We start from the raw sequence: 24,922 nt of genomic DNA, 5'->3' as shown, positions 1-24,922 counted from the left end.
TATTTTCGACGAGGCTTTTGTTCAAGAAATCCGTTTAGCAACTAGTCAGGGTCGGGTTTCCCGATAACGATTGAACTTAGCTCTTAAGAGCGCTTTCTACGAGCTACTTAATGAACATTCGTTGTTCATTTACGTGCATTTCCCAAAGATGCACATTAAACGATCGCTCGCAGCTGGGTTTTAAGTGCTACTTACAGTACGAGTCGCTATCCGTTTGTCAAGTGCTGAAATGTCACCTATAGAATGACTCGAATTTGTAGCAGAAGCTTGTTTAGGCTAATGATCTTCAGCTGATGTGCACTAATGTTTTTTTATATTATTTTTCATTATTGTTTAATGACTAAATATTATAAATTATTTGTGCATAATGAAATATTCTGCCTTCTGCATTTTATGTAATAGTTTTTTATTATTAGGGGTTATTGCTTTGTAACGTACATATTTATTTGGTTTCCTTAATCAGATGCCAATATCACTTCAAAACAATTATTTTTACTGTAGATTAATTATAGAAGCAATTTGTAGGAACCATTTATCAATTTGCTAGTACCAACTTTTACCAAAATTTACCAAATATGTTTTCCTACTTTATTAATTTATGTTTAGTAATTTAAATTTCTCGTTTTCATTTTAAATATATTATATTAAAGTAATTTAAACAAATAAATAAAGAAGAACCCAATAAATAAATATACATTAAAAACATTACATGATCGTCATTGCAGGAGTGCAATTTGCTGGTTGTCCTGCAGATGACCTTGTAACTCTGTTGTCTTACGATGCACTTATGACTGAACGATTACTCAAGAGCACTCATAGATCTACGATGATTTTCAAGTGCTACTTAATTTACAAAGCTTTTGGGAAACGGCCCTTAATTTAAAGATGATTCGTACGATCGTTTTTACGATCAACTTTACGATGCTTTTGGGAAACCTGGCCCAGACCATAAAAAAAAGAAACCAAAAGTAAAGTTCGGATCCAGACGTGTATCGCGTCAGCACACGTGCGTCCAATGAAACGGTCTATAGTTAAACCATGGTTACTACAAAATAGAAGTCATGGTTTTAGAAGTCATGGTTAAACCATGGTTACTATGATTCTAGTTTTGACAATCGTAATCAATGTACCAAAAAGCCATGATTACTATATACCAAATTCACCATGATTATATAAAAAACATATCAAATTAAGAGTTCCAAGAGGTTAATAGGTTCCAAAACGCAATAAATCCATTTTGTTTTCTATACCAAGAAAGTGACAAGATGAAATCCTCTATTTTCTATTACAAACTTTAACATAGCATCTTTAGGTTATAATAACATTAAAAATTAAAATCCATAATTTGATTTATTATTAATATTTTTTTTCGGCAAAATGCAATGAATCCATAACAAGTTTTTTTTTTAAATGCTATAAATCTATTGAATCAGTATATAAATGTGCATTAATATTTGCCATGTTATATTTGTTTAGTTGACTAGTGGTATAAAAAAATAAACATTATTGGCATTAATCAAAACTTACTTTGTTATATTAATAACACTCTTATTGCTGCTGTTATCCTTGGGACATCGTTCTTACGATCAACTTAGCCTTACGCGCCACCATTGTTGTTTACAGTGTGTGGAATGGTGCGCTGTGATTGGTTGAGTGGATTTATTGCATTCTGCAGAGAAGGAGGACTGCTGTTTATCTTGTTTTGGGAAAATTGGAGAAAAGATGACGGAATAACACAGTGGATATTAGATTTTGCGTAAAATTAAGAATTTACTTTTTAATAGTGAACAGATACAATACTGATTTTGGTGGTAACTATTTTTTTATCATGTTTTGGAACCAAACTCTTTAAATATGGTATACCAAACCATAAATCATAATATATACCAAAGTTCCTCAGAAACTTTTGTTATCAAATAAGGTGCTCTGAAGTTTTAAATCATATGAACTATATATGTAAGCCAGATTATCCCTGATGTGTACCTGTTTAAAAAACTATCTTGTAAAACACAGCGTATCCCCAGGTGTTGATGAAGTAACAAAAGTTGAAAAAGAGTCAGACTTTGTGTTGTGTCCTTGTGTACTCTTCTGTAAACCTGTACAACATCGAATGAGTCACTGCAATTCGTTCCAGGCGAGACCTGCTGAGACACGCGTCTTAAACACGGCCGAGAAGTTCCTGAACACACAAACACACTCACGCATATTTCTATATTGGCAAAATCCCAGGCGCTACAGTGGTGGAGCTGACAAACACAAACACACATTCGCACATGCACACATTAACCCTGAGAGTATTTGAGATTTGGATGCTCATAACAGGATTTCCCTGTTAATGCTCTAAACAGCCACTCCAGCTGTTGTAATATTTTCCTTTTAATAAAGCTGACCGTGGTTGGGTGTCAGTCAGCTGTGCTGCAATGTTTGAAAGTCTGCTGTGTGTGACAGAAGGGTATTTCAAAAATGCAAACAGATATTATACACGTCTGCATGAATAAACAGAGGAATAACACAGTATAAATAAAGCAACAAAGGGCTAAAATCTTACGCAGATGTGATGAGCCATTATTTCTAGGCCAAACCACAGTCAACATTGCTTAACTGCCTGCCAGTGAGCATCATAACTCTGCCAAAACTATTTGGTGGTCGTTTGTTGAAATAAAATGCACTTGGTTACATAATAAAACACACAAATTGTCCATATGTGACCCTGTTTGTGCAATCCACTTTGAAGTTGTATTGTAATTAGATTAAGCATAGATTAACTCATTCACCGCCATTGACGAGTTATCTCGCTCCAGTTATCTCGTCAATTGTGAGTTAATATTTAACTAATAAATATGCCTTTCTGGACGAATTTCAAAGTGAAAGTGTGATACCAAACCGAATTGATCAAAAACGGAACTTAAAAAGATTTAATGATTTATTTTAACTGACTTTATGTTTGATAGTCATTCTGAGTCTGATCTCTAACATAAATTCCTTTACAAAAACGCAATTTTTGCTTAAAATGTTGTATTTTTGAAGAAAAATATCCATATTTCAGTGGTTAAATTAAGTGGAAAAAGTAAATATATAATGAAACGTTTTTTTCCCCATTTTGTTTGTTTGTTTGTTTATTGTTTGTTTGAAAGCAGAGGGTGTGTTCTTTAATTTGATATAATTTGTATGTTTACATATTTATAGAAGATAATTTTCCTGCAAGGAATTTTGTGAAACTTTTGTTAAAATCAGAAAAATGCAGGTGGGCAACTTTTCTCAAAAAGACTGGCGGTGAATGAGTTAAGCATCATAGTTTGATTTCATTGATTTTAATCTTTGCCATTACCTTACCTCAGTCAATACACTGCAAAAAATGACTTTCTCACTTAGTATTCTTGTCTTGTTGTTTTAAGTAGAATATCTTAAAAAAAAATTAAAACAAGATTTTCTTGATGAGCAAAATGACCTAAGAAAATAAGCCTAGTTTCTAGAGAAAAACTATAAAATTTAAGTAAATTTGTGCTTAAACAAGCAAAATTATCTGCCAATGGGGTGAGAATATTTTGCTTAAATTAAGAAAAAAAAAAACTTATTTTTTTAATTTTTGATCACCCTATTGGCAGATATTTTGCTTTATATTTTATATTTGTCTATAAACTAGACTTATTTTCTTAAGTCATTTTGCTCATCAAGAAAAAGCATCTTCATTTAAGAATTTTTTGATATTTCTACTGAATACAGGTCAAAAATACTAAGTAAGAAAGTCAATATTTGCAGTGTATTAAAGATATCATATTTTCACAGGATGATCTTTACATTAAGAGTACATCTTACTGTACACTGTGGCCACAAATAGACTTAAGATACAAAATTAACACTGTCTTGACAATGTACATATACTGTGCATATTTCAGATATATATTTACTATAAATCCAAATACTATCTACAAATACTAATAATGTTATTAGTATTTTTTTATTTTGTTGTACTGATAATTTCAAATGATCTATACCGTCAGTGATCACCACGTATCATAAAGCACAGTAAACACATTTTTGGCTAAATAAAGTGCTTTAAAAGTACAGAATCTGTCATTGGGACAATACCAAAAAGGTCCTTAAGTGTACGGTTTATGAGGTACCTATATGCACCCTTTAGGTATAAAGGTCTACTTTCTGAAAGGGTACCGCTGCAGTGAGAGCTTTTGTACCTTTATTTCCGATATGCCACTTTGATATTTTCTTATTTAATGTCATGCTTTCATACTGTGCCAAAATATGATTTAGTTTCAAGATCCACTGTATGAAAAAGTGTGTGCATGTTTGTGTATCGGTAGGTGATAAGTTGCATGTCTGTAGGCGCTTGTTGACACAGATGGTTGTGTTTATTTATCTAAGAACGCAGTGATGACTGAATACACACACACCACACCACAGATTTAGTCGCTTTTCTCTTTGTTAAGCTCAGTGTTGTTTGTTTAAAAAAAAAGTATGTTTTTGTTGTTAAAGAAATACTACACTTTCATAAAAAATCCTGATAATTTACTAACCCTCATGTCTTTCTTTGTTCAGTCGAGAATAAATAGTTTTTTGAGGAAGACATTCCAGGATTTTTCTCCATATAGTGGACTTTAGTGAAGCTTAACAGTTTTAATGCAGTTTAAAATGGCAGTTTCAATGCAGCTTCAAAGGGCTCTAAACGATCCCAACCGAGGCGTAAAGGTCTTATCTAGCAAAACATTGTAATTTTCCAGCCCAGTCTCACGAAATTTCGTTATATAGTCACGTATTTTTTTAATTCTTTTTTTGTGCTATTATCACGAAATTTCGTGTTTTTTCGTGATCGTATAACGAATTCCTGTTTTCGTGTGATTATCACGTATTGGTTACTCGACTGTTTTGTCCTATTTTCTTACCATTGTCGCTTCGGTTTAGGGTTAGATTTACATAAAATGACATCCCTAACCAAACCCAACTCTAACCCCAACGCCAGGCGACATATAAAAAAATAAATCAGAAAAAATAGTATAGATCAATATATAAAGTGACATTCTAATGCAAGCACCAAATCTAACCCTAAACCGAAGTGACAATGGTTTAAAAATAGGAAAAAACAGTCGAGTAACCAATACGTGATAATCACACGAAAACATGAATTCGTTATACGATCACGAAAAAACACGAAATTTCGTGATAATAGCACGAATAAAGAATCAAAAAAATACGTGACTATATCACGAAACTTTGTGAGACTGGGTAGAATTTTCACCATAAAATAAATTAAAAATGTGTACCTTTAAACCACAGCTTTTTGTCTTGCAGTAGCCGTGTGATGCGCCAGCATGACCTTACGTATTACGCAATCACATTAAAAGGACACGCGTTACATGCACACTTGCGGACCATTTTAAACAATAAACTGACACAAGGACATTAATTCGTATCATTCCAGACACAAAAACTTTGGAATGGTCCTCTTTCTCCAGATTTGTGAACAGTGAAGCGATAGTTTCACATACGTCATGTGTTACCTTTCAACGTAATTGCGTAATATGTAAGGTCGCGCTGGCGCATCACACAGCTCATGCAAGATAATAAGTTGTGGTTTAAAATGATTTGTTGGCGAAAATGACAATCGTTTCACTGGATAAGACCCTTATGCCTCGGTTGGGATTATTTAGAGCCCTTTGCAGCTGGATTGAAACTGCGTATTTAAATTGCATTGAAACTGTAAACTGTACTTTATGGAGAAAAATCTTGGAATGTTTTCCTCAAAATTTCTTCTCGACTAAACAAAGAAAGACATTAATTTATAATGTTTTTTATGATATGTTGTATTCCCTGGTTATAAATAAATGTTGAGAGGTTTTTGTTGTCTGTCTTGTCTTCCGCAGAAGGAATGTTCTAACTACATAAAGGTTCTGCAGCCGTTTAATCAGACGCATTTGTATGCATGTGGAACAGGAGCTTTTCATCCCACCTGTACTTATGTAGAAGTTGGAAAACGCCCAGAGGTAAATCCATCTCCACTTACAGTCTTTAATCCCATTGTGTTGCTCTATAAACTCAGCTGTGTCACTCCCTCACATCATTATTGGTCTTTGCTATAAAATGAGTCACTATTAGCTTTCATTGACAGTATTGTTAAGGATTTGAACAAACTTTATAACTCATAAAACCCTGTTGTATGCTATAGAAATGAAAGCATGTGGTGATGGTGATGATCACCAGTCTTCATATTAAATGGTGGAAGATGTAAATGTTTTTAACTCTTTCCCTGCCATTGACGAGTTATCTCGTCAGTCCGCAATACCTTTCAAATACCTCTACAACCTGAATGAATGCTCTCAATTGTGTTAGGGGCGGGGCCATGGTCTGTGGCTCCAGTGCATCATTAAGCCACCATTTAGCCCCGCCCAAATAATCCTGAACACAGAAATGTGGAAAAACTGCTTAACGGTGTAACTCCACAAATCAGTACAACATAGTTCACAGTTCACGCGTTTACATGCGTACTTTTCGCCTGCAAGTCGGATCGCAGATCGGAGTACACCACCTCCTTCAATACGATCCAAATTTACATCCAATCGTTCTCAATCGTATTGATTAAGGTGTTTACATGAAGGCTTTCCAATACGATTGAGCCATCAATACGACTACAAACTGATTATTTGGTTGCATCCCTAGTCTTAGCAACTGTTCCTAATGTGTGAACAAAAATCTCTGAAATGACTTTACACAGACTTTAACACTTCTTAGTATTAATATAGTTATTAAAATAATCTACATATATAGAAATGACTGTGAAAAGAAAGCATTGACACTTACACATTTATACAAACTCACATACACTGTTTATGTCTGACACATTTGAGGTCAGACAACAGTTCATTGCCACAAATTACAACCCACTATACATAATAAGCACTTTTTCCCTTTATAACCAAATCACTAAACGCCCTTCCCAGAAGAGATCTTTTTAAGTAAAGAAAAGAAGATTTAATTATTCTTTTATTGTATTAAATGTGATTTGTATATTTTAGCAAGAATATCTTCTCAGTTGATCTTCATTTGTTCAGTGAGATTGACTGTGTGTTTGTATCGTTGTATCTAGGACAATGTTTTTCGGCTAGGATCCTTTGAGAATGGGCGTGGAAAAAGCCCCTACGACCCCAAACTCCTGACTGCCTCCCTACTGATAGGTAAGAGTGTTTAAGACAGTGTGGCATTACTGATTTGTGAAGTGTAAAGTTACAGATTTGACATCTCGCTACAGACATGTCTCATAACTCATATCATATGTGACCCTGGACCACAAAACCAGTCATGAGGGTAAATTTTTCATCATCTGAAAGCTGAATAAATAAGCTTTCCATTGATGTATGGTTTGTTAGGATACGACAATAATATTTGAAAATCTGTAATCTGAGGATGCAAAAAATCTAAATAATAAGAAAATCTCCTTTAAAGTTGTCCAAATGAAGTCCTTAGCACACGTATTACTAAAAATAAATACATGTTTGATATATTTATGGTAGAACATTTAAAAAAAATTATGGAACATGATCTTGACTTAATATCCTAATGATTTTTGGCATAAAAAAATCAATAATTTTCACCCATGCAGTGTATTGTTGGCTATAGCTACACATATACCCGTGCAACTTATGACTGGTTCTGTGGTCCAGTGTCACATATAGCTTATAGTGAATAAATGTGCTGTTACTTGACTTAGCAAACTGAAGGGCAAATCCAGTGGACTTGGTTTGTAGGAGGGTCCCGGGGCACATTTACATAAGCAGAATATCAATGAGACTTTAATGAGAGTTTTTTGGGCATTTTCACCCGACACTTAGCAACCATCCATAGCACCCTAGCAACTACCCAAAATAAAAGTGCACAACATGTTAAACACTTTCAGGATCTAAGCGGCTCCTTAGCAACACCTTGGCAATCACCCATCATTGTGGTAGTACAGTAGTAGTTTTACATAAGCAAGCACCCTTTACATACAGTATTTAGGTCCTCTAGAATAGAATAGAATAGAATAGAATAGAATAGAATAGAATAGAATAGCTTTATACGTTCATCGTACAGCTGTACAACAAAATAGTGCACACATATGTACAAAAATGTAACTTTAGCTAAATGTAAACAATAAGGCAAAGAATGTAAACAACGCAAATGTAAATGTGCAGTGCACAGTGCAAATATAACCAGTTATAAATACAAAATGTGCAGAATAAGAATTACATTTGTATGAATATTATAAAAATCTTGTTTATGAATAATGAGAGAAACATGAAGGAAAGCAATTGAGTTTTTTTTCTTGAATTCTCAATATAATTTTCGTTGTAATCTATTATACTTTTGTTTGGCACTTTGAAAACTTCTTACGTTCTTACCTCAACTTAGACAATTTAATACATACCAATTTTTTGATGGGTGCACTTAGTCGTTGTATAGCACATCTTGAATGTGTTAGCATTTAGCCTAGCCCCATTCATTCCTTAGGATCCAAACATGGATAAAGTGCTGCAAACTAAGTGCTCTTCCGCCATACAATATAGTTCTCATTTTTTCTCCGCTTAAAAAATCACCACGTTTTCTTTTGTTCCACCATACTTACTCGTGTAACTACTCATGCAACAGTCTTTAAATACGGAAACATGAAAGTGTTTGAATCCTAAGGAATGAGTGGGGCTGGGCTAAATGCTAACACATTGAATAAGTGCACACATTGAAAAAAGATAGGGATGTATTAATTAGTCTAAGTTAAGGTAATAACATAATAAAATATTGAAAAACTGTGTTGTTTTCCTTTAAACTGTAATATGAATATTAGCCAAATCTAGTAAGTCAGAGAAATGAAAATGTTATTGCTCAGATGTTGCTCTTTCATAACTCCGATTTGTAACTAAAAGTATGAAAATAGAAACAAATGAGACCGTTTCTAACATACATTAAGAGTAATGTAATGCACTTTGTAAAGGTAAATAATCTTTTGATTGCTAACATCAAATCTGAGCTTAGTTTGTGACATTATTAAGATATCTTCTGGAACTCTAACAGAGACATTTGTTATATTTCTGTGTCTTTATCTCTGGAGAAATATCCGAGACGCAGAGCAAAAGTTTCAATTTGATCTCCATTTAATCTCACTGATGTTTAAGAGAAATAATTAAAATATTAATGAGATTTCATGCTTTCTTATGGGTTTTGCTAGGGGTTTGTATTGTATTTTGCTCTATATTTGTGTGTGTGGCCGTGCGAAACGTGCTGTTGTGCTGTTTTGGTTTGTGTGTTTTGAAAGGAAACTCAACACCTTTGATTAATGGTCTCTTATAGAGGATGACCACTGCACACTGTTCCTATGGGTTTGTTCTCCACCTGGAGAATATTTTACTGTTATATCTCTCTTCTCAAATTAAAGGTCACTCGAGAGACACACACACAAACCCTCCTTTTCACTCACGCCATCTTTCACCGTGAAATTGCCTTAGTGTTGACTGTCACAGTCCTTTGAGCTCTTATTAAAGTTTACAAAACCCAGACTGAACTCGTATTTCTGTTCTCGCCATCCATGTTGAACTCACAGTGACTGTCCTAAAGATTATTTTTAATTTGTGCTTTGATCACCAGATGGGGAATTGTATGCCGGGACATCAGCTGATTTCATGGGCCGGGACTTTGCCATTTTCCGAACTTTGGGCAAGCACCATCCTATCAGAACAGAACAGCATGATTCCAGGTGGCTCAACGGTTGGTATATATATTTTTTTGACATTTTCAAAGACAGACTAAAATGAATGTATAAATGCAACAAAGCATATATTTCTGCATAGTTAACAAAATGTTTCTTGTTCACATAAAAGGCTGTGAATCAAATCAGTGACGTCTGTCATGTCCAGCCAAATTAAGGTGTACCACCCCTGTGATATTCAGGGACAATTTTTTTGGCAGTGAACAAATAAACAATCATAATGTATGCACAACAATTATTCATTCTAAAACGAAAACTTATTCATAAAGTATGAAAGAGCTATGACAAAAGACCTGGCTAACAGAAACTAGAATTATAAAAGTTTAATCCTTCCTAAAATGTTATCAGATTGCATTTGTAAGTATGCGGCAGAACAGGTACTGCTTTAGGATTTAAAACACTATATACTGTTAAATCACAGGGTTTCCTCATTTAACTTAAGTGACAAATAAAGATTAAATGAATGGCTTTGGCTTCTTTGAACATCATGGGAATGTGTGGATGTGGATTGTGGTGAGTTGTCTGTGTGTATATGACAGTTTGTTGGTGCCACAGCGTCGGCGGCCTGTATGTGTGTGGCTCTTAGACAGTCACTTAGCACAAGTGTGTGAATAAAGTATAATCATGATTCATGAATGTGAAGAGCTGAGGTCCCGCAACACTCTCAAGAGTGCTTATAGACACGTGATGGGTCTCTTACAAGAGCACACAGACCCATGCACGCATACATATGAAGCAAAAGCTTCAAGGAAGCTTAATAATAAAGCTTATGTTTACCAAAAACTCTTAACGCGTTTAGTAATTATAGATTTGTTTTTTTTTTGTTGTTAAGTCAGGTTATTTCAATGTTATATGTTATATATACACGATTGTTTAAGTGTTATAAGAGTTAATGTGTTTTTTGTCCTCCATTTAGATCCCAGATTTGTGAGCGTGCACCTCATTCCGGAAAGCGACAATCCGGAAGACGACAAGATCTTTCTGTTTTTCAGAGAAAATGCCATCGATGGGGAACAAATCAGTAAAGCCACACATGCCAGAATTGGACAGCTATGTAAGGTACATAAACATGTACATAAAGATGCATTGCACACAAATAAATTGAAGGGTAAACTTTATTGCTCATAGGTTGCTCTTTCTTTGCTCAGGCCAAAAATAAGGTTTTGTGAAGATAACAACTCAGTCAGTGTCAGATTCTATACAATACATACATATGTACAGTGAGGAAAATAAGTATTTGAACACCCTGCTTTTTTGAATACACTAAGACATGGTTTGAAATCATGCATGGCACGGAAGGTTCCCCTGCTTAAACCAGCACATGTCCAGGCCCGTCTTAAGTTTGCCAATGACCATTTACAGTAGATGACCCAGAGGAGTCATGGGAGAAAGTCATGTGGTCAGATGAGACAAAATAGAACTTTTTGGTCATAATTCCACTAAACGTGTTTGGAGGAAGAAGAATGATGAGTACCATCCCAAGAACACCATCCCTTACTGTGAAGCATGGGGGTGGTAGCATCATGCTTTGCGGGTGTTTTTCTGCACAATGCTTAAAGTAAATAAAACCTTGAATTGCAGACCTAAATAGTGTTGCTAATTTCAGCACAGTTTTAGAGATTCATCTAAAATCTCTTAGAGATACTGTTAGGATTACTAGAGTCACACACACTATCCCCATTCCTCTGACAGTGGCCAGACAGGTGGTCCGGGTTTTTTTGCATTTGGCTTCACCTCTGCTTTCCTGCAGTCCTGCTTTCACCCCCACTTTGAAACTTAAGAGATGCCTAAAATGTCACAGGAGCCATCAGCCAAGAAAACAAAGACACCACTGTGGAGAAAATGTGAGACTTTGGCAGACTCGCTCGGCTCAAGTGCGAGTCTACATCTCAAAGCGGCAGAAAGGTGTTCTCAATTACAGGTCCTTCGGTATTCCGGCACGACTGGAATTCTTCATTCTCCGGCACAGACAAATGTCTCATTATTCAGAGTTTAGGTTTAGTTAATGCATTTCCAGCACTCTTAATTAGAGCTGATCAATCTACACAGTGTGAGATTATTTACATTACCGACATGTTTCACATGACAGCTGGCGGGAACGTAAAAGACACGTTTGTTTATATATATATAAATGCACCTTTCCGAAACTATCAATCACTAGGGATGACTAGAGTCAATATTTAGATGCTTTTAATTGCAGTTTAGTATGAATGTAGATGTTTTATTGCTATGTTTTAAGTCATCACTATTGTTGTTGCTCATACAGTAATTAATGTTAGAAACCCCATTGGTTTACATCAAAAGAGCGACCCAGGCTTTACTAAATTCGGGACCAGAATATTCTGGACTCTTGCCCTGCATCCCAATTTGCACCCTGTCCACACTAAATATTATTTAAAATTGGAGTTAGTATTTCACAGATTGTAGTATAGAGGGTATGCATTGACGTCACTTTTCCACGTAACCACGCCAGAGCTCGCCCTATTGAGTGGCAAACGTTCAACAAATTGCTGCGAAAATGCCAGTAAAACTGACTATTATTAGCTTAAATTGAACTTAGTTGGCCTTGATAGCAGAGGTGGACAATACACTGCAAAAAATTATTTTCAACAAAAAAATTCTTAGTATTTTTGCCTTGTTTTCATTAAAAAATATCTAAAAATTCTAAAATTAAGATGTTTTTTCTTGACGAGCAAAACGACCCAAATAAGTCTAGCTTTCAGACCAAAACTATCAAATTTAATTGGCTTTGTGCATAAAACAAGCAAAAAATCTGCCAATGGGGTAAGCAAAAAATCTTGAACATTTTTCCTAAACACTAAATTCAAGAAAAATTCAAGAAAAATTAGCTTACCCCATTGGCAGTTTTTTTTTTAATTTGATATTTTTGTCTAAAAAAACTTCTTGGGTCGTTTTGCTCATCAAGAAAAAGCATCTTTATTTAAGAATTTTTAGATATTTTTTTACTGAAAACAAGAAAAAAATACTAAGAAAACTTGTTCTTGAAAATATTTTTTTGCGGTGTAATGACATTCTTTCATCTTTTATGCCAGTTTTTCTAATGTATTGTCAGCTTAAATGACAATAAGGTTTGGTTTGTTACTGACAGAATGACTTTGGAGGCCACAGGAGTTTGGTGAACAAATGGACCACGTTCCTGAAAGCCCGTTTAATCTGCTCGGTTCCAGGCCTGAACGGCATTGACACACATTTTGATGAATTGCGTAAGTTACTTTACATCAATACTGTACATCAAGGCTCATCTTTGACATGTTCGTTTTACAACATCACGGTTTTCTCCCTAAATTTGTGTTTGATTTCTAACAGAGGATGTTTTTCTCATGAGCTCAAAGGATCCCAAAAATCCAATTATTTATGCTGTGTTTACAACATCCAGGTATTACAAAATCCAATTTACACCAAATACCCATTTCAAACAAATTCGAACCTTGATAATTGTGTCTTATGTCCCTCGAGTCAAAACCCTGTGAAAAACTCACAATTGCTGTATCTTGGGTTTACAGTAACATCTTTAAAGGCTCCGCGGTGTGCATGTACAGTATGGCCGATATCAGGAGGGTGTTTCTCGGCCCCTATGCACACAGAGATGGACCCAACTACCAATGGGTACCATTTTTGGGTAGAGTACCATACCCAAGACCTGGCACGGTAAGAATAGCCAATACATTAGCTCCTATTTGTTTTCTTAACAGCTGACCTGCTTAACTGACATTTTAACACTTCCTTTTTATTCCCTGGATACTCACGTGCCCAAGTAAAACATTTGATGGCTTTGAGTCGACAAAGGACTTTCCTGATGACGTTATCACATTTGCCAGGAGTCATCCGGCCATGTACAATCCAGTCTTACCCATTAACAACCGTCCAATCATAATCAGAACGGATGTGGATTATCAGTTTACTCAGATTGTAGTGGACAGGGTGGAGGCAGAAGATGGCCAGTATGATGTCATGTTTATTGGCACCGGTGAGTGTGATACAGCATTAGTTGTTAGTCATTTCCATTTAACAAAATCTTTTATGTCGTTTTGCATGTATTCTACAGAAAAAGCAAGTTCATTAAGTGTTATTTTCCCTTTAAGACATGGGCACAGTTCTTAAGGTGGTGTCCATACCCAGAGGAACCTGGCATGATCTTGAGGAAGTCCTGCTGGAGGAGATGACTGTGTTCAGAGTGAGTTATACTGGTTTATTTAGCCTTTTTCCCAATATATGGTTTGAAATCTCATCAAGTCAAATCATAAATGCTACACTATGGTATTTTATCACAAATGGATTAAATTTATTTGCTTGCAGAATACTTTAGTACACTGCAAAAAATGATATTCTTACTTAATATTTTTGTCTTGTTTTAAGTACAAATATGTATACATTTTTAAATCAAGATGCATTTTCTTGATAAGCAAAATGTTTTTAGACCAAAAATATCAATTTTAAGTGATTTTGTGCATAAAACAAGCAAAACAATCTCCCAATGGGGTAAGCAAAAAAACATTGAACATTTTTCTTAAACACTAAATTCAAGAAAATTTAAAGAAAAATGAGCTTACCCCATTGGCAGATTTTTTTTTTGCTTGTTTTATGCACAAAATCACTTAAATTGTATATTTTTTGTCTAAAAACTAGACTCATTTTCTTGGGTTGTTTTGCTTATCAAGAAAAAGCATCTTAGTTTAAGAATTTTTAGATATTTTTACTGAAAACAAGACAAAAATACTAAGAATTTTTTTCTTGAAAATCATTTTTTGAAGTGTACACTGCAAAATATAACTTTACTTTATTTTTGTCTTGTTTTCAGTAGAAATGTCTAAAAATTCTTAAATCAAGATGTTTTTTTTTCTTGATGAACAAAATAACCTAAGAAAGTAAGTCTAGTTTTTGGAAAAAATTAATCAAATTTAAGTGAAATTGTGGATAAAACAAGCAAAAAAATCTGCCAATGGGGTAAGCAAATATTTCTTGATTTTTTCTTGAATTAAGTGAAAAAAAGTTCAAGATTGTTTTGCTTACCCAATTGGCAGATATTTTTTTTTGCTTGTTTAATCCACAAATTCACTTAAATTTGAGATTTTTTGTCTTAAAACTAGACTTATTTTCTTAGGTTATTTTGCTCATCAAGAAAATGCATCTTGACTTGAGAATTCTTAGATACTTTTGCTTAAAACAAGACAAAAATACTAACTAAGAAAGTCATTTTTTGCAGTGAAAGTGCAGTAATTACTATATTACATTAACATATAACATAATTTTTTACAGTTTACAATAGAAAATACTAAAGTATTCTACAGTTTTATGCTGTTTAAGCTGTATTATTTTTCCATTTATTTAATGTATTGGTGATAAAATACTAAACACCCCTTTTTCTACAGGAACCAACTGCCATCACAGCCATTGAGCTCTCCACAAAGCAGGTAAGCATTATCAGACAAGGGCAATAAAGGTGCTCTTTATAAATGTCGCTGCTGAACACGAACCCATTAGGGTAGTCTGATGAACATAATTGCTCTAATATGTGAACTATAGGGAACAGAATGGATCTAATAAAGCAAAACAGGTCTAACACAACAAGTCAAATAGGTTACCTCTAGGGAACACAACTAGCCTAACGTGTTTTAGGGGATCGGGTGAACTGGTTTAGCATTGGGGTTGTTGGAAAATTGCCATTCCGCACCGCATTTTGCTGACAGAGGTACTAACGAACACTCAGATTTATCATGCACCGAGATGGCTTTCACTTCAGACTGGATCACACACACACTGCTTGGCCCCTGGCTACATTACGCATGAAGCTGCTGTCATAGTCACTCACACAACGCGACAACATGAGGTACTCTCATTAGAGGCCACACATACACACACACCGGCTGGTTTTGCATTGCGAGCTGCAGCGTTCATCTACGATTATGGTGCTACACAGACAGTATGAATAATCAAGGAGACACTGAGAGGTTAGCTAGAAGGATTTATTATTAAACAGATGCATCCAAGCCCAGAGCGTGTTCGTGTATCCCGGTGTCCTGAGAGAAACTGTGGCTCCATTAACACACATTGTTTTATAAAAGAAAGTCTTAGTTGCTACACCTCCCGTCCACAGCAACAGCTCTATCTGGGATCCTCTATCGGGGTGTCTCAGATGCCCCTGCATCGCTGCGATGTTTATGGAAAGGCTTGTGCGGAGTGCTGCCTGGCACGTGATCCATATTGCGCCTGGGACGGCTCGCAATGTTCCAGATACTTCCCTACTGCTAAGAGGTACGCTGAGCTCTCAAACACACATTGCAAAATTAAATCTCTTTCGAATTGCATTTCACACATTTAATACATTTTAGGAGTATGTGTGACTTAAACCCGTGACCTTTTGCACGGGTTAAGCAATGCTCTTCCAGATAAGCCACAGTGAACTGTGTGGCTTTCATCAGATTTATGGAAGCTTTCTAAACAACCAAAGACCGAATATGAAATGTTTAAACCTCCAGAAATATTTTAAGACCTTCTTTCAGTTCTTGGCCTGGTTTGGGTTGTCATATATAACTTTATTGGACAGGCTGACTACTGCTCTCTACTGCTTGGACGAACTACTGTATGAGAGGTTTTAAGTGTCAAAATAATTTACTTTAGAGATAAACGTATCCCTACTTAATATTTTACATCAAAGTCCGTTTTCAAAACAAGAACAAGATGAGGTCTCACATTTACAGTACATGCCAAGCAGCATGGTTTCTCAGAAAGGTTCTTTGTGTGCTACTGGTGGTGAAACTGCTTTACACATTGGCAGAATTACCTTAAAGGGAAATTCAAGGTACTTGGGACACAAACTGCATGATGCTTTTTCTTAAAGAGTGAGCACCAGATCTGGCTTTTCTCCATGGAGACTACATAGAGCTAAAACAGGCCGTGTTTGATTTACTATGATGGTAACGTGGTGAGATCTCTCTGAGACAGATGTGTGTGTGGGTGTGGATATGCAAGGTTCAGATGAATTGCGGTCACATTCACCTGCCCTCTCTTTTTCTCTGTTGTGTTTGTATGTTGTGCCTGTAGGAGAACGAGGCGTCAGGATATCAGGAACGGAGACCCTTTGACTCAATGTTCAGATCTACAGCATCACGGTAATATATATGGATCTTGTACAATTGCAAATGATGTTTATTGTATAGCCAACACACACCATTGTGTTTTGTGTCAACAATAGTCCCTTTCACACATACAGTCTTTACTGGAAATTTACTGGTAAATAACCGTTAACAGATCATGTGTGAACAGAACCTGTCTGGTAAATCAGTGCTGCCAGTTTACCAATAAGAGACATTGTAAGAGTACTAGTAATTTACTGTTAAAGGGACACTTTACCCATTTGCATTAAGCTTTGTATAGTTAGAACCCCAGTAATATTTTTAAATGGTCGTGCATCATTTCCTCAGTTGTCCCTGAGACAGGAGAAATACAGATTTCAGTGTTGCACTTCCTTCTTTCAATGATGTAAAAATCATCATTTTGCATCATTGAAAGAAGGAAGTGCAATATCTTTGTTGAGGGGTGAGACTACAAACACCCCTTTTCTCTGTCAAATAGGCACCAAATTCGAAATGTATGCTACATTTCGACTACAAATATGACGCACTTTCAATAAAGATTAATGTTTCTACGGGTGAAATGCTCCTTTAACTCATTCCCTGAAAGACTTTTTTTATTTGCCGCAAGCATTTTGTGATTTTCACAAAAGTTTCACAAAATGCTTTCAGGAGATGTTTCTTTTATACATAAATAACATACAATATATCAAATTTTTATAACCTTTCAAATATGCATAGTTTTCAAAAATACAAAATTTTGATCAAAAAGCTAAAATAACTGCATTTTTGTTAAAGGTGCAGTGTGTGTATTTTGGCATCTAGCGGTGAGGTTGCGCATTGCAACCAACAGCTTAGTCCACTGCTCACCCCTCACTTTTAAAACGCAAGCTACAATAGCCGCAACGGAACAAACATGTCATCGTCGGAGACAACTTAGTAGAAGAGTTTGTCCGGTAAGGGCTTATGTAGAAACATGGCGGCACAAAATGGCGACTTCCATGTAAGGGGACCCTCGACGTATGTAGATAAAAACAGCTCATTCTAAGGTAATAAAAACATAACGGTTTATAAAGAAAGGTCTTTATACACCCCTGATCATATAGTTTTGTATATTATTTTGGATTTCTGTAAAGAGATTCTTCTAAAAATTACACACTGCACCTTTAAGTACTTTTGTTAGGGATCAAATACAGAACAATGATCAAAACATACACAGAGTTTACAATGTTGTTGAATTAGTTGATTCTTCAGTTTTTTATGAAGTGGGTAAAAGCGCCACTTACTGGATAATAGCAGAAATATAGGTCTACCGTTAAAACTTGTCAGGGAACCGTCATTGGTAGGGATGCACCAATTCAATATTTTGGATCAGTATCGGGGCCGATCCGGACTTTTTGGCTGGATCGGATATCGGACTAACAGGACCGATTCCAATTCTGATCCTGTGTGTTAACTGTGGTTGTTACTGACCAGCTATTAAAAGGACAAAGAATTATAAAAGCACCCTAAACATTTTTATGTACTATATTCAAAGTCTTCTTAAAGGGACATTTCAATTTTTTTTATATGCTAATTTTTCAGCTCCCCTTGAGTTAAACATTTGATTCTTATCGTTTTGGAGTCCATTCGGCTGATCTTCGGGTCTGGTGCTACCACTTTTGGCGTGGCTTGGCACGGTCCATTGGATCTGATTAGACCATTAGCATCGTGCTAAAAAATAACCAAAGAGTTTCGATGTTTTTCCTATTTGGGGCTTGACTCTTCTGTAGTTGCATCGTGTACTGGGACCGACAAAGATTAAAAATGGCAATTTTCTAGGTCGATATGGCTAGGAACTATACTCTCATTCTGGCGTAATAAACAAGGACTTTGCTGATGTAACATGGCTGCAGCAGGCGTAGTGATATTACGCAGTGCTCGAAAATAGTCCCCTGCCATTGAAAGTAACCAAGGGGACTATTTTTTTGTGCGATGCTAATGGTCTGGTCGGATTCAATGGATTGTGCTGGGCTATGCTGGGGGTGCTGGCGCCGGGCCCGGAGATCAGCTGAATGGATTCCGGAACGGTTCGATCAGGTGTTTAACTCTAGGGGAGCTGGAAAATGAGCATATTTGAAAAAAAAGTGGAATACACTTGATAGCTTCATGCAAAGGAACAAACGCACATTTAAAGATATTTAAGTTTACGGAAACTCTGTACTCGCAACTGGGTAAATGCACTGGTGGATGATTTAGGCACATCAATTCTGCACGCAGAATGTGCATTAAAGGTCCGGTCAAGCACATAATTCCCAAAATAACCATTTGGACACTAAAACTTTTTTACTGTGACAGTTTTGCGCAATTAAGGAAAATATATTTAGCATAATTATTTGATTAAACGTACCTATTATATGTTCTCCTAAACACTGCTATGATTAATAATTACTTATGTTCTTGTAACTTGTAAATCATTTTAAATTATTGGTTTTTAAAATTAAAATTATACTAGATGTAGCAGAAAGCACTATACACATTTAAAATTGTGTGTGTGTGCATGTGTGCAATTTTAAATTATTCAAGAAAAATACAGTAGTATTGGCAGGTATCGGTATAGGCCGATACTCAGAATTATGGTATTGGAATCGGATCCGAAATGTGTAAATGATATCTTACTTCTACATAAACTCATCATATATAAAGTAAATACCGTTCGTGAAAACATAACCTTGATATCTTTAAAATTGACTTAGTAAGGTCATGTCAAAGAAGATTAAAATGAATGTAGTCACATTATAAAAAATAAAGAAACCAAGGAGCCAGTCAGGACATCTCTCTTTATAAACAAAAATTGAGGATGCAAAAGAAGCTAAAGAGATAATTGCAGCTGTTTTTTTTTTAAAGCACTGAGTACATTCTGTACATGCCAAGGTTGTGTTTAATTAAAGCTTTCGAAACGAAACTCAGTCTAAAAAGGTAATTTTACTATGTTAATAACACACGTTTAACTGCTGTTTCACAGCTGTTGCAGAAATACAGGACCTGCACTTACACAAACGTACGTCGCATGGCCACTGGACTCGCAATTCCCAGGACCACACACTGATTTCCTGTGTCATAGTTTTGGCCTCACACACCTCATTACAGTGGCACCGCTAACCCACAATACCCTCGGAGATTTCATAGTTCGGACTTCAAAGCATGAAAGATGAAAATGAAAGACAGGGCAAGAGATGGCATTTAAATTAGGACGGTCTGGTAAAATACAAAGAGTTTATTCACCCTTAGCCTTGGATCCCTGTAGATCCCAGTTCACTGAGATATTGCAGCTGTGATAGACATACTGTGTGTGTGCTTGATAGCATATGATCTGAACTATGTCAAGTGTCTCTAGTGAACTTGTGGATGCCCATGTTAAACACATCATCACAGAGGAATCAAGATCACTTACTTATGTCTTGTATCACTTTCTATGTCTTGTAGATGAGGCAGATGGGGATCGAGGTTTGCAAGACAGGACGGTATATGGGGTTGAGAATAGCAGTTCGTTTTTGGAGTGCAGTCCTAAATCCCAGCGCGCTCTTATCTACTGGCTGTTTCAGAGACACGGGGAGGACAGAAAACAAGAGGTTTGTTTTGTTACAGACGCAATGGGGTCCAAAGCTCTGAGACCACTGATGATTTTTTAAAGGGACACTCCACTTTTTTTGAAAATGTGCTCATTTTCCAGCTCCCCTAGAGTTAAACATTTAATTTTTACCGTTTTGGAATCCAATCAGCCGATCTTCAGTTCTGGCGGTAGGCTACTACTTTTAGCATAGCTTAGCATAATCCATTGAATCTGATTAGACCATTAGCATCACGCTAAAAATAACCAAAGAGTTTTGATATTTTTCATATTTAAAACTTGACTCTTCTGTAGCTACATTGTGTACTTAGATCGACAGAAAATTAAAAGTTGAGATTTTCAAGGCAGATATGGCTAGGAACTATACTCTCGTTGCTGCCGTAACATGGCTGCAGCAGGCGCAATGTTATTATGCAGTGCTCGAAAATAATCCCCTTGGTAACTTTCAATAGCAGCGGACTATTTTCGGGCACTGTGTAATATCATTGCGCCTCCTGCAGCCATGTTATGGCAGCAAAGTCCTCCTGCAGCCATGTTACGGCAGCAAAGTCCTCCTGCAGCCATGTTACGGCAGCAAAGTCCTCCTGCAGCCATGTTACGGCAGCAAAGTCCTTGATTATTATGCCAAAATGAGAGTATAGTTCCTAGCCATATCTGTCTAGAAAATCGCAACTTTTAATTATCTGTCAGTCTTAGTACACGATGTAACTACAGAAAAGTCAAGTTTTAAAAAGGAAAAATCTCAAAACTCTTTGGTTATTTTTGAACGCGATGCTAATCAGCTGAAGAGATCATCTGAACGGATTCCAAAACAGTAAAAATCTAATGTTAAACTCTAGGGGAGCTGGAAAATTAGCATATTTAAAAAAAATGGAGTGTCCCTTTAACACAAAATGTATAACTACAAAGGTTATTATCAACAATTTTTTTAGAATAAAACGTTCATATGATTTTATATGAAGTATAAAGTAATTTGCTTTAATAACAACATGTACTCTGGCATGAACTATATGGTGAACTGTGAACTGTGGTACTTAGAGTTTATGATGTAATCCACATGTGTAACCACTTTTTTTCCAGATCAAGTCAGATGACAGGGTGTTGGGTACAGAACAGGGTCTGTTGATCCGAACTCTACACCAGAAGGATTCAGGTGTGTATTACTGCCACGCCGTTGAGCACGGCTTCATCCAGACTCTCCTCCGTCTCACCCTCCACGTAATTCCCACCGACCACCTGGATGATCTTCTGCACCGAGACACACCAGACACAAACGATCCGACCAATGGCAAGATGTGGTATCGTGACTTTCTGTCCCTCATCAACCCCACCACCCCGAACAGCGTCGATCAACTCTGCGAACAGGTTTGGAAGAGAGAACGGAAACAGCGTAGGCAGAAAGCCAATTTACTGCATGCCAGTCAATCGCATGCCAGCCAGCTCCTCCAGTCTAGCCAATCACACGCCAGTAAGTGGAAGTTACTACAGGAAAACAAGAAAGGACGCAATCGCAGGACCCACGAGATGCAGCGGGCACCGCGGAGCGTGTGATCACTTGCACGCCAAATAAACATTTTAAAACACAAGGACGGGAATATCAAACAAAGAGATGGAAACGCCACAGACAGGAAGTGTGGCATCTCACTCCTGGTGTGTGCATGTGTATGTGTGTTTTAGAGAGAGAGTTATTTACGTACTTTATAAACCTGAGCACACTTCATTCACACCTACAGTATGTATTCTGACTCTAAGAGGATGTGATGGAGCTTAAAGCTTCATTGGACGATACTGGACTATGTGTAAATACGACGCAAAATGAAAAAATATACTGTGAAACGGGTTGCAGTTTGTATAAAAGCCCTGTTTCAAATGGTGAGGGACAAAAATAAACACGGAGAATACAGAAAGACCACTCTTTGCTGAAGCACAACCCCAGTGCATTCTGGGTAATGAAACTGTTAGTACTATTATGTGTATAGAGTGTGTTGACCTTAACATATACTGTACTGTATATCTATTTCAAAATGGAAAGGTAGGCTCTGTTGTTATCCATTAAGTACATCAAGTGTTTCTTTCAGGTCCTTTTCTGTCTTCCTTGTGTTTTCTATTTTCATCTGCTCCAGAAACAAAGCCTCAGCAAATCTATTAATGGAAATGTGTTGTTCCTCTAAATAAGCTCTTTTAGGTAAAAGAAAACACGATTTATTCCTGCTATTTTTTTAGATCAATATTTAATTTTGTACTGTTCCAGAGTATATCTAAAATATTGCATTATAGATTTATTTTATTATTAGTTTTCCTCATTTTAAACCACTGCATTGAGGGTACATAAACTCTCTTCACTAACCCTTTTTCCTCAGTTAAGTTATTATTTGTTGACATGATTTAATCTATGTTCAAACCAATGTTTATATAAACCACTGTGGTCAAGTATGTGAAATACAGTGGCTTTAATTTGAGGGATAATGTCACTATGTTGCTTTTTATCACGTTTTGAGTATACATTTTGCAAGACCAAGGCAGACTTTATCACATCTGTGAAGTCTTTTTCAGCTAAAACTTTATTTAGCATGACTTGCATATCTGCTACAGAGGAGATATAGATTATAGAGATTAGAGTTTCATTGGCTGCGGTAAATAGTAAAATAGTTTTGTTTTATAAGCGATGCCTACTGTATGCCAAGATATCCATTTAAAGTCAACATGAAAGCAAGCAACCCGTCTGATGTATTTTCGAGTAAACTGGATATTCAGCAAGATAAACAAAAATGTAGATTTGATTTTATGCTTTGGGAATTGGTTGGATTGTGAACAGTGAGTGAAGATCAAAGAAGGACAACACTGCCACCTACTGGTTAAAAAGACTGTGGTGTTATATCTGGAATATTGTGTACTGATAAATCATGCACAACAGGACCAGGGACATAAAAAGGGTCATTTTGGACATTAAATGTGAGGAAAAGGGAGGACAAATTTATTGTATTATATAATAGCCTGAGTATGCCCCTATGTGTGGTTATGTTAAGTTAAAGAAAGAACTGCTGCGTGACACAAAACTGGTATGGTCTCAATACAACATTTCCCCTTTTTCATTGCACATACAGCACACACATCAGAATGTAGCTGTGAACATATAGACTATTTATAATAAAATGGTCCAAAATATATGCCACTGTGTACAAACTGCATGTAAATTTACAGCATCACTCATTTGCATACTTGTTTACAGTCTGTTCTTGTTAATGAGCAAATCTGTCTGCCATTGAATTCCAGGCGGTGCTCAAGAATATTCTGCTATTGATAACATATGGTGTTATTGACTTACAACTTCTGCCCAATGGACTCTTTTGACTTTGTAGCTAAATTTAAGTATACCCATCAAAAATTGACTTTTGAATGGACTTCACACAGAGGATTTCCAGTGCTGAACCGAACTGTACTGTATGTGGTTATCATTCTGTCTGGATGGACCTAAGTAAGCTATCATCTAAAAGAAAACAACACCTGCATTACTCAGACTTTCATATGGACTCTCCTGAAAACAAAAATGAGGGACAAATAAGGACATGACATGATAATGCTGCTGTAAATTGTTCATTATTGGCATGCATTCTGCTGTTCAAATAAATGTGTCTTCTAAAGATCCTGTTTAAAGAGGCTGGTGGGTGCATGTGTTATATTTCTGATTGTATTGGCTGTACCTTTGTTTGTGTTCTGGGCTCTGAAGCACCTATGTCGAAACACAACTAACGTTCCTGCCTGTTTTTTTTTTACTCTATTCTCTCTGCTGATGTTCAGTGGGTTCTCTTCTCACATTACTGCTGAAAACAACAACTTAATGTTCAGAGTGAAGTCACTTGTCCCTTTCACACATACAGTCTTTACTGGTAATTTACTGGTAAATTGCCGTTAACATGTCATGTGTGAACAGAACCTTTCCGGTAAATCAGTGCTCCCAATTTACCAGTAAAACAGGTTGTAAGATTACCAGTAATTTACCGGTAAGCGCTATGTGTGAACAAAAATTATAGAATTACCGGCATTTAGAACGGACGACGTCAGACCGTGCTGACAGCTTCGGGCCAATCATGGCGCTTTAATACAGATGACGCGTTTACCCCCGCAGTGTTTACTGACGTTTCCACACACACATGCTGCTTGAAAGTTGAGCAAACCTGAAGTTTACGTCCACATTTCTTCACCAAAGTTGTTTAAAACAGCTTACCGCCAAATTGCCGACGTCCTTAGCACGCCCTCTGTGAAGCCTTAAAGTGCAAACAGTACTGTTGTTAAAAACGCATTTTCGGTTTGACGTCGTCTCATTCAATGTTGTTTGGTCATGAGCAACTTCGCGACTGTTTACCACAGACGTGAAAACAACAAAATACGGACCGTGGATATGAACGACGTGGATTGTTTACAAATAGCTACAACACTGAGCTCGCCGCGTGCTACAGGTACTTCCGCTTTCTCAAC

At 36.4% G+C, this 24,922-nt stretch overlaps 1 protein-coding gene across 1 annotated transcript in view; it reads left to right on the top strand.

The window, feature by feature from the left end:
• The window catches only part of sema3ab (sema domain, immunoglobulin domain (Ig), short basic domain, secreted, (semaphorin) 3Ab), a 46,066-nt gene extending 21,963 nt beyond the window's left edge, over positions 1-24,103 (top strand). The window contains exons 4-17 of the mRNA XM_055174364.2: positions 5,877-5,996; positions 7,097-7,184; positions 9,625-9,744; positions 10,662-10,804; positions 12,855-12,969; positions 13,073-13,142; positions 13,270-13,414; positions 13,514-13,733; positions 13,849-13,940; positions 15,136-15,177; positions 15,861-16,018; positions 16,808-16,875; positions 20,302-20,447; positions 21,527-24,103. Of these exons, the coding sequence (XP_055030339.2) occupies positions 5,877-5,996; positions 7,097-7,184; positions 9,625-9,744; positions 10,662-10,804; positions 12,855-12,969; positions 13,073-13,142; positions 13,270-13,414; positions 13,514-13,733; positions 13,849-13,940; positions 15,136-15,177; positions 15,861-16,018; positions 16,808-16,875; positions 20,302-20,447; positions 21,527-21,997 (1,998 nt within the window). The 3' untranslated portion in view covers positions 21,998-24,103. The remainder of the gene's footprint in view (positions 1-5,876; positions 5,997-7,096; positions 7,185-9,624; positions 9,745-10,661; positions 10,805-12,854; positions 12,970-13,072; positions 13,143-13,269; positions 13,415-13,513; positions 13,734-13,848; positions 13,941-15,135; positions 15,178-15,860; positions 16,019-16,807; positions 16,876-20,301; positions 20,448-21,526) is intronic.
• The last annotated feature ends 819 nt before the right edge of the window (positions 24,104-24,922 follow it).

The sequence above is a fragment of the Misgurnus anguillicaudatus genome, chromosome 15, assembly GCF_027580225.2.
Source record: "Misgurnus anguillicaudatus chromosome 15, ASM2758022v2, whole genome shotgun sequence".
NCBI lineage: Eukaryota > Metazoa > Chordata > Actinopteri > Cypriniformes > Cobitidae > Misgurnus > Misgurnus anguillicaudatus.
Note: the sequence above shows the minus strand (reverse complement) of the source record. Positions and strands in the feature narration are given on the sequence as shown.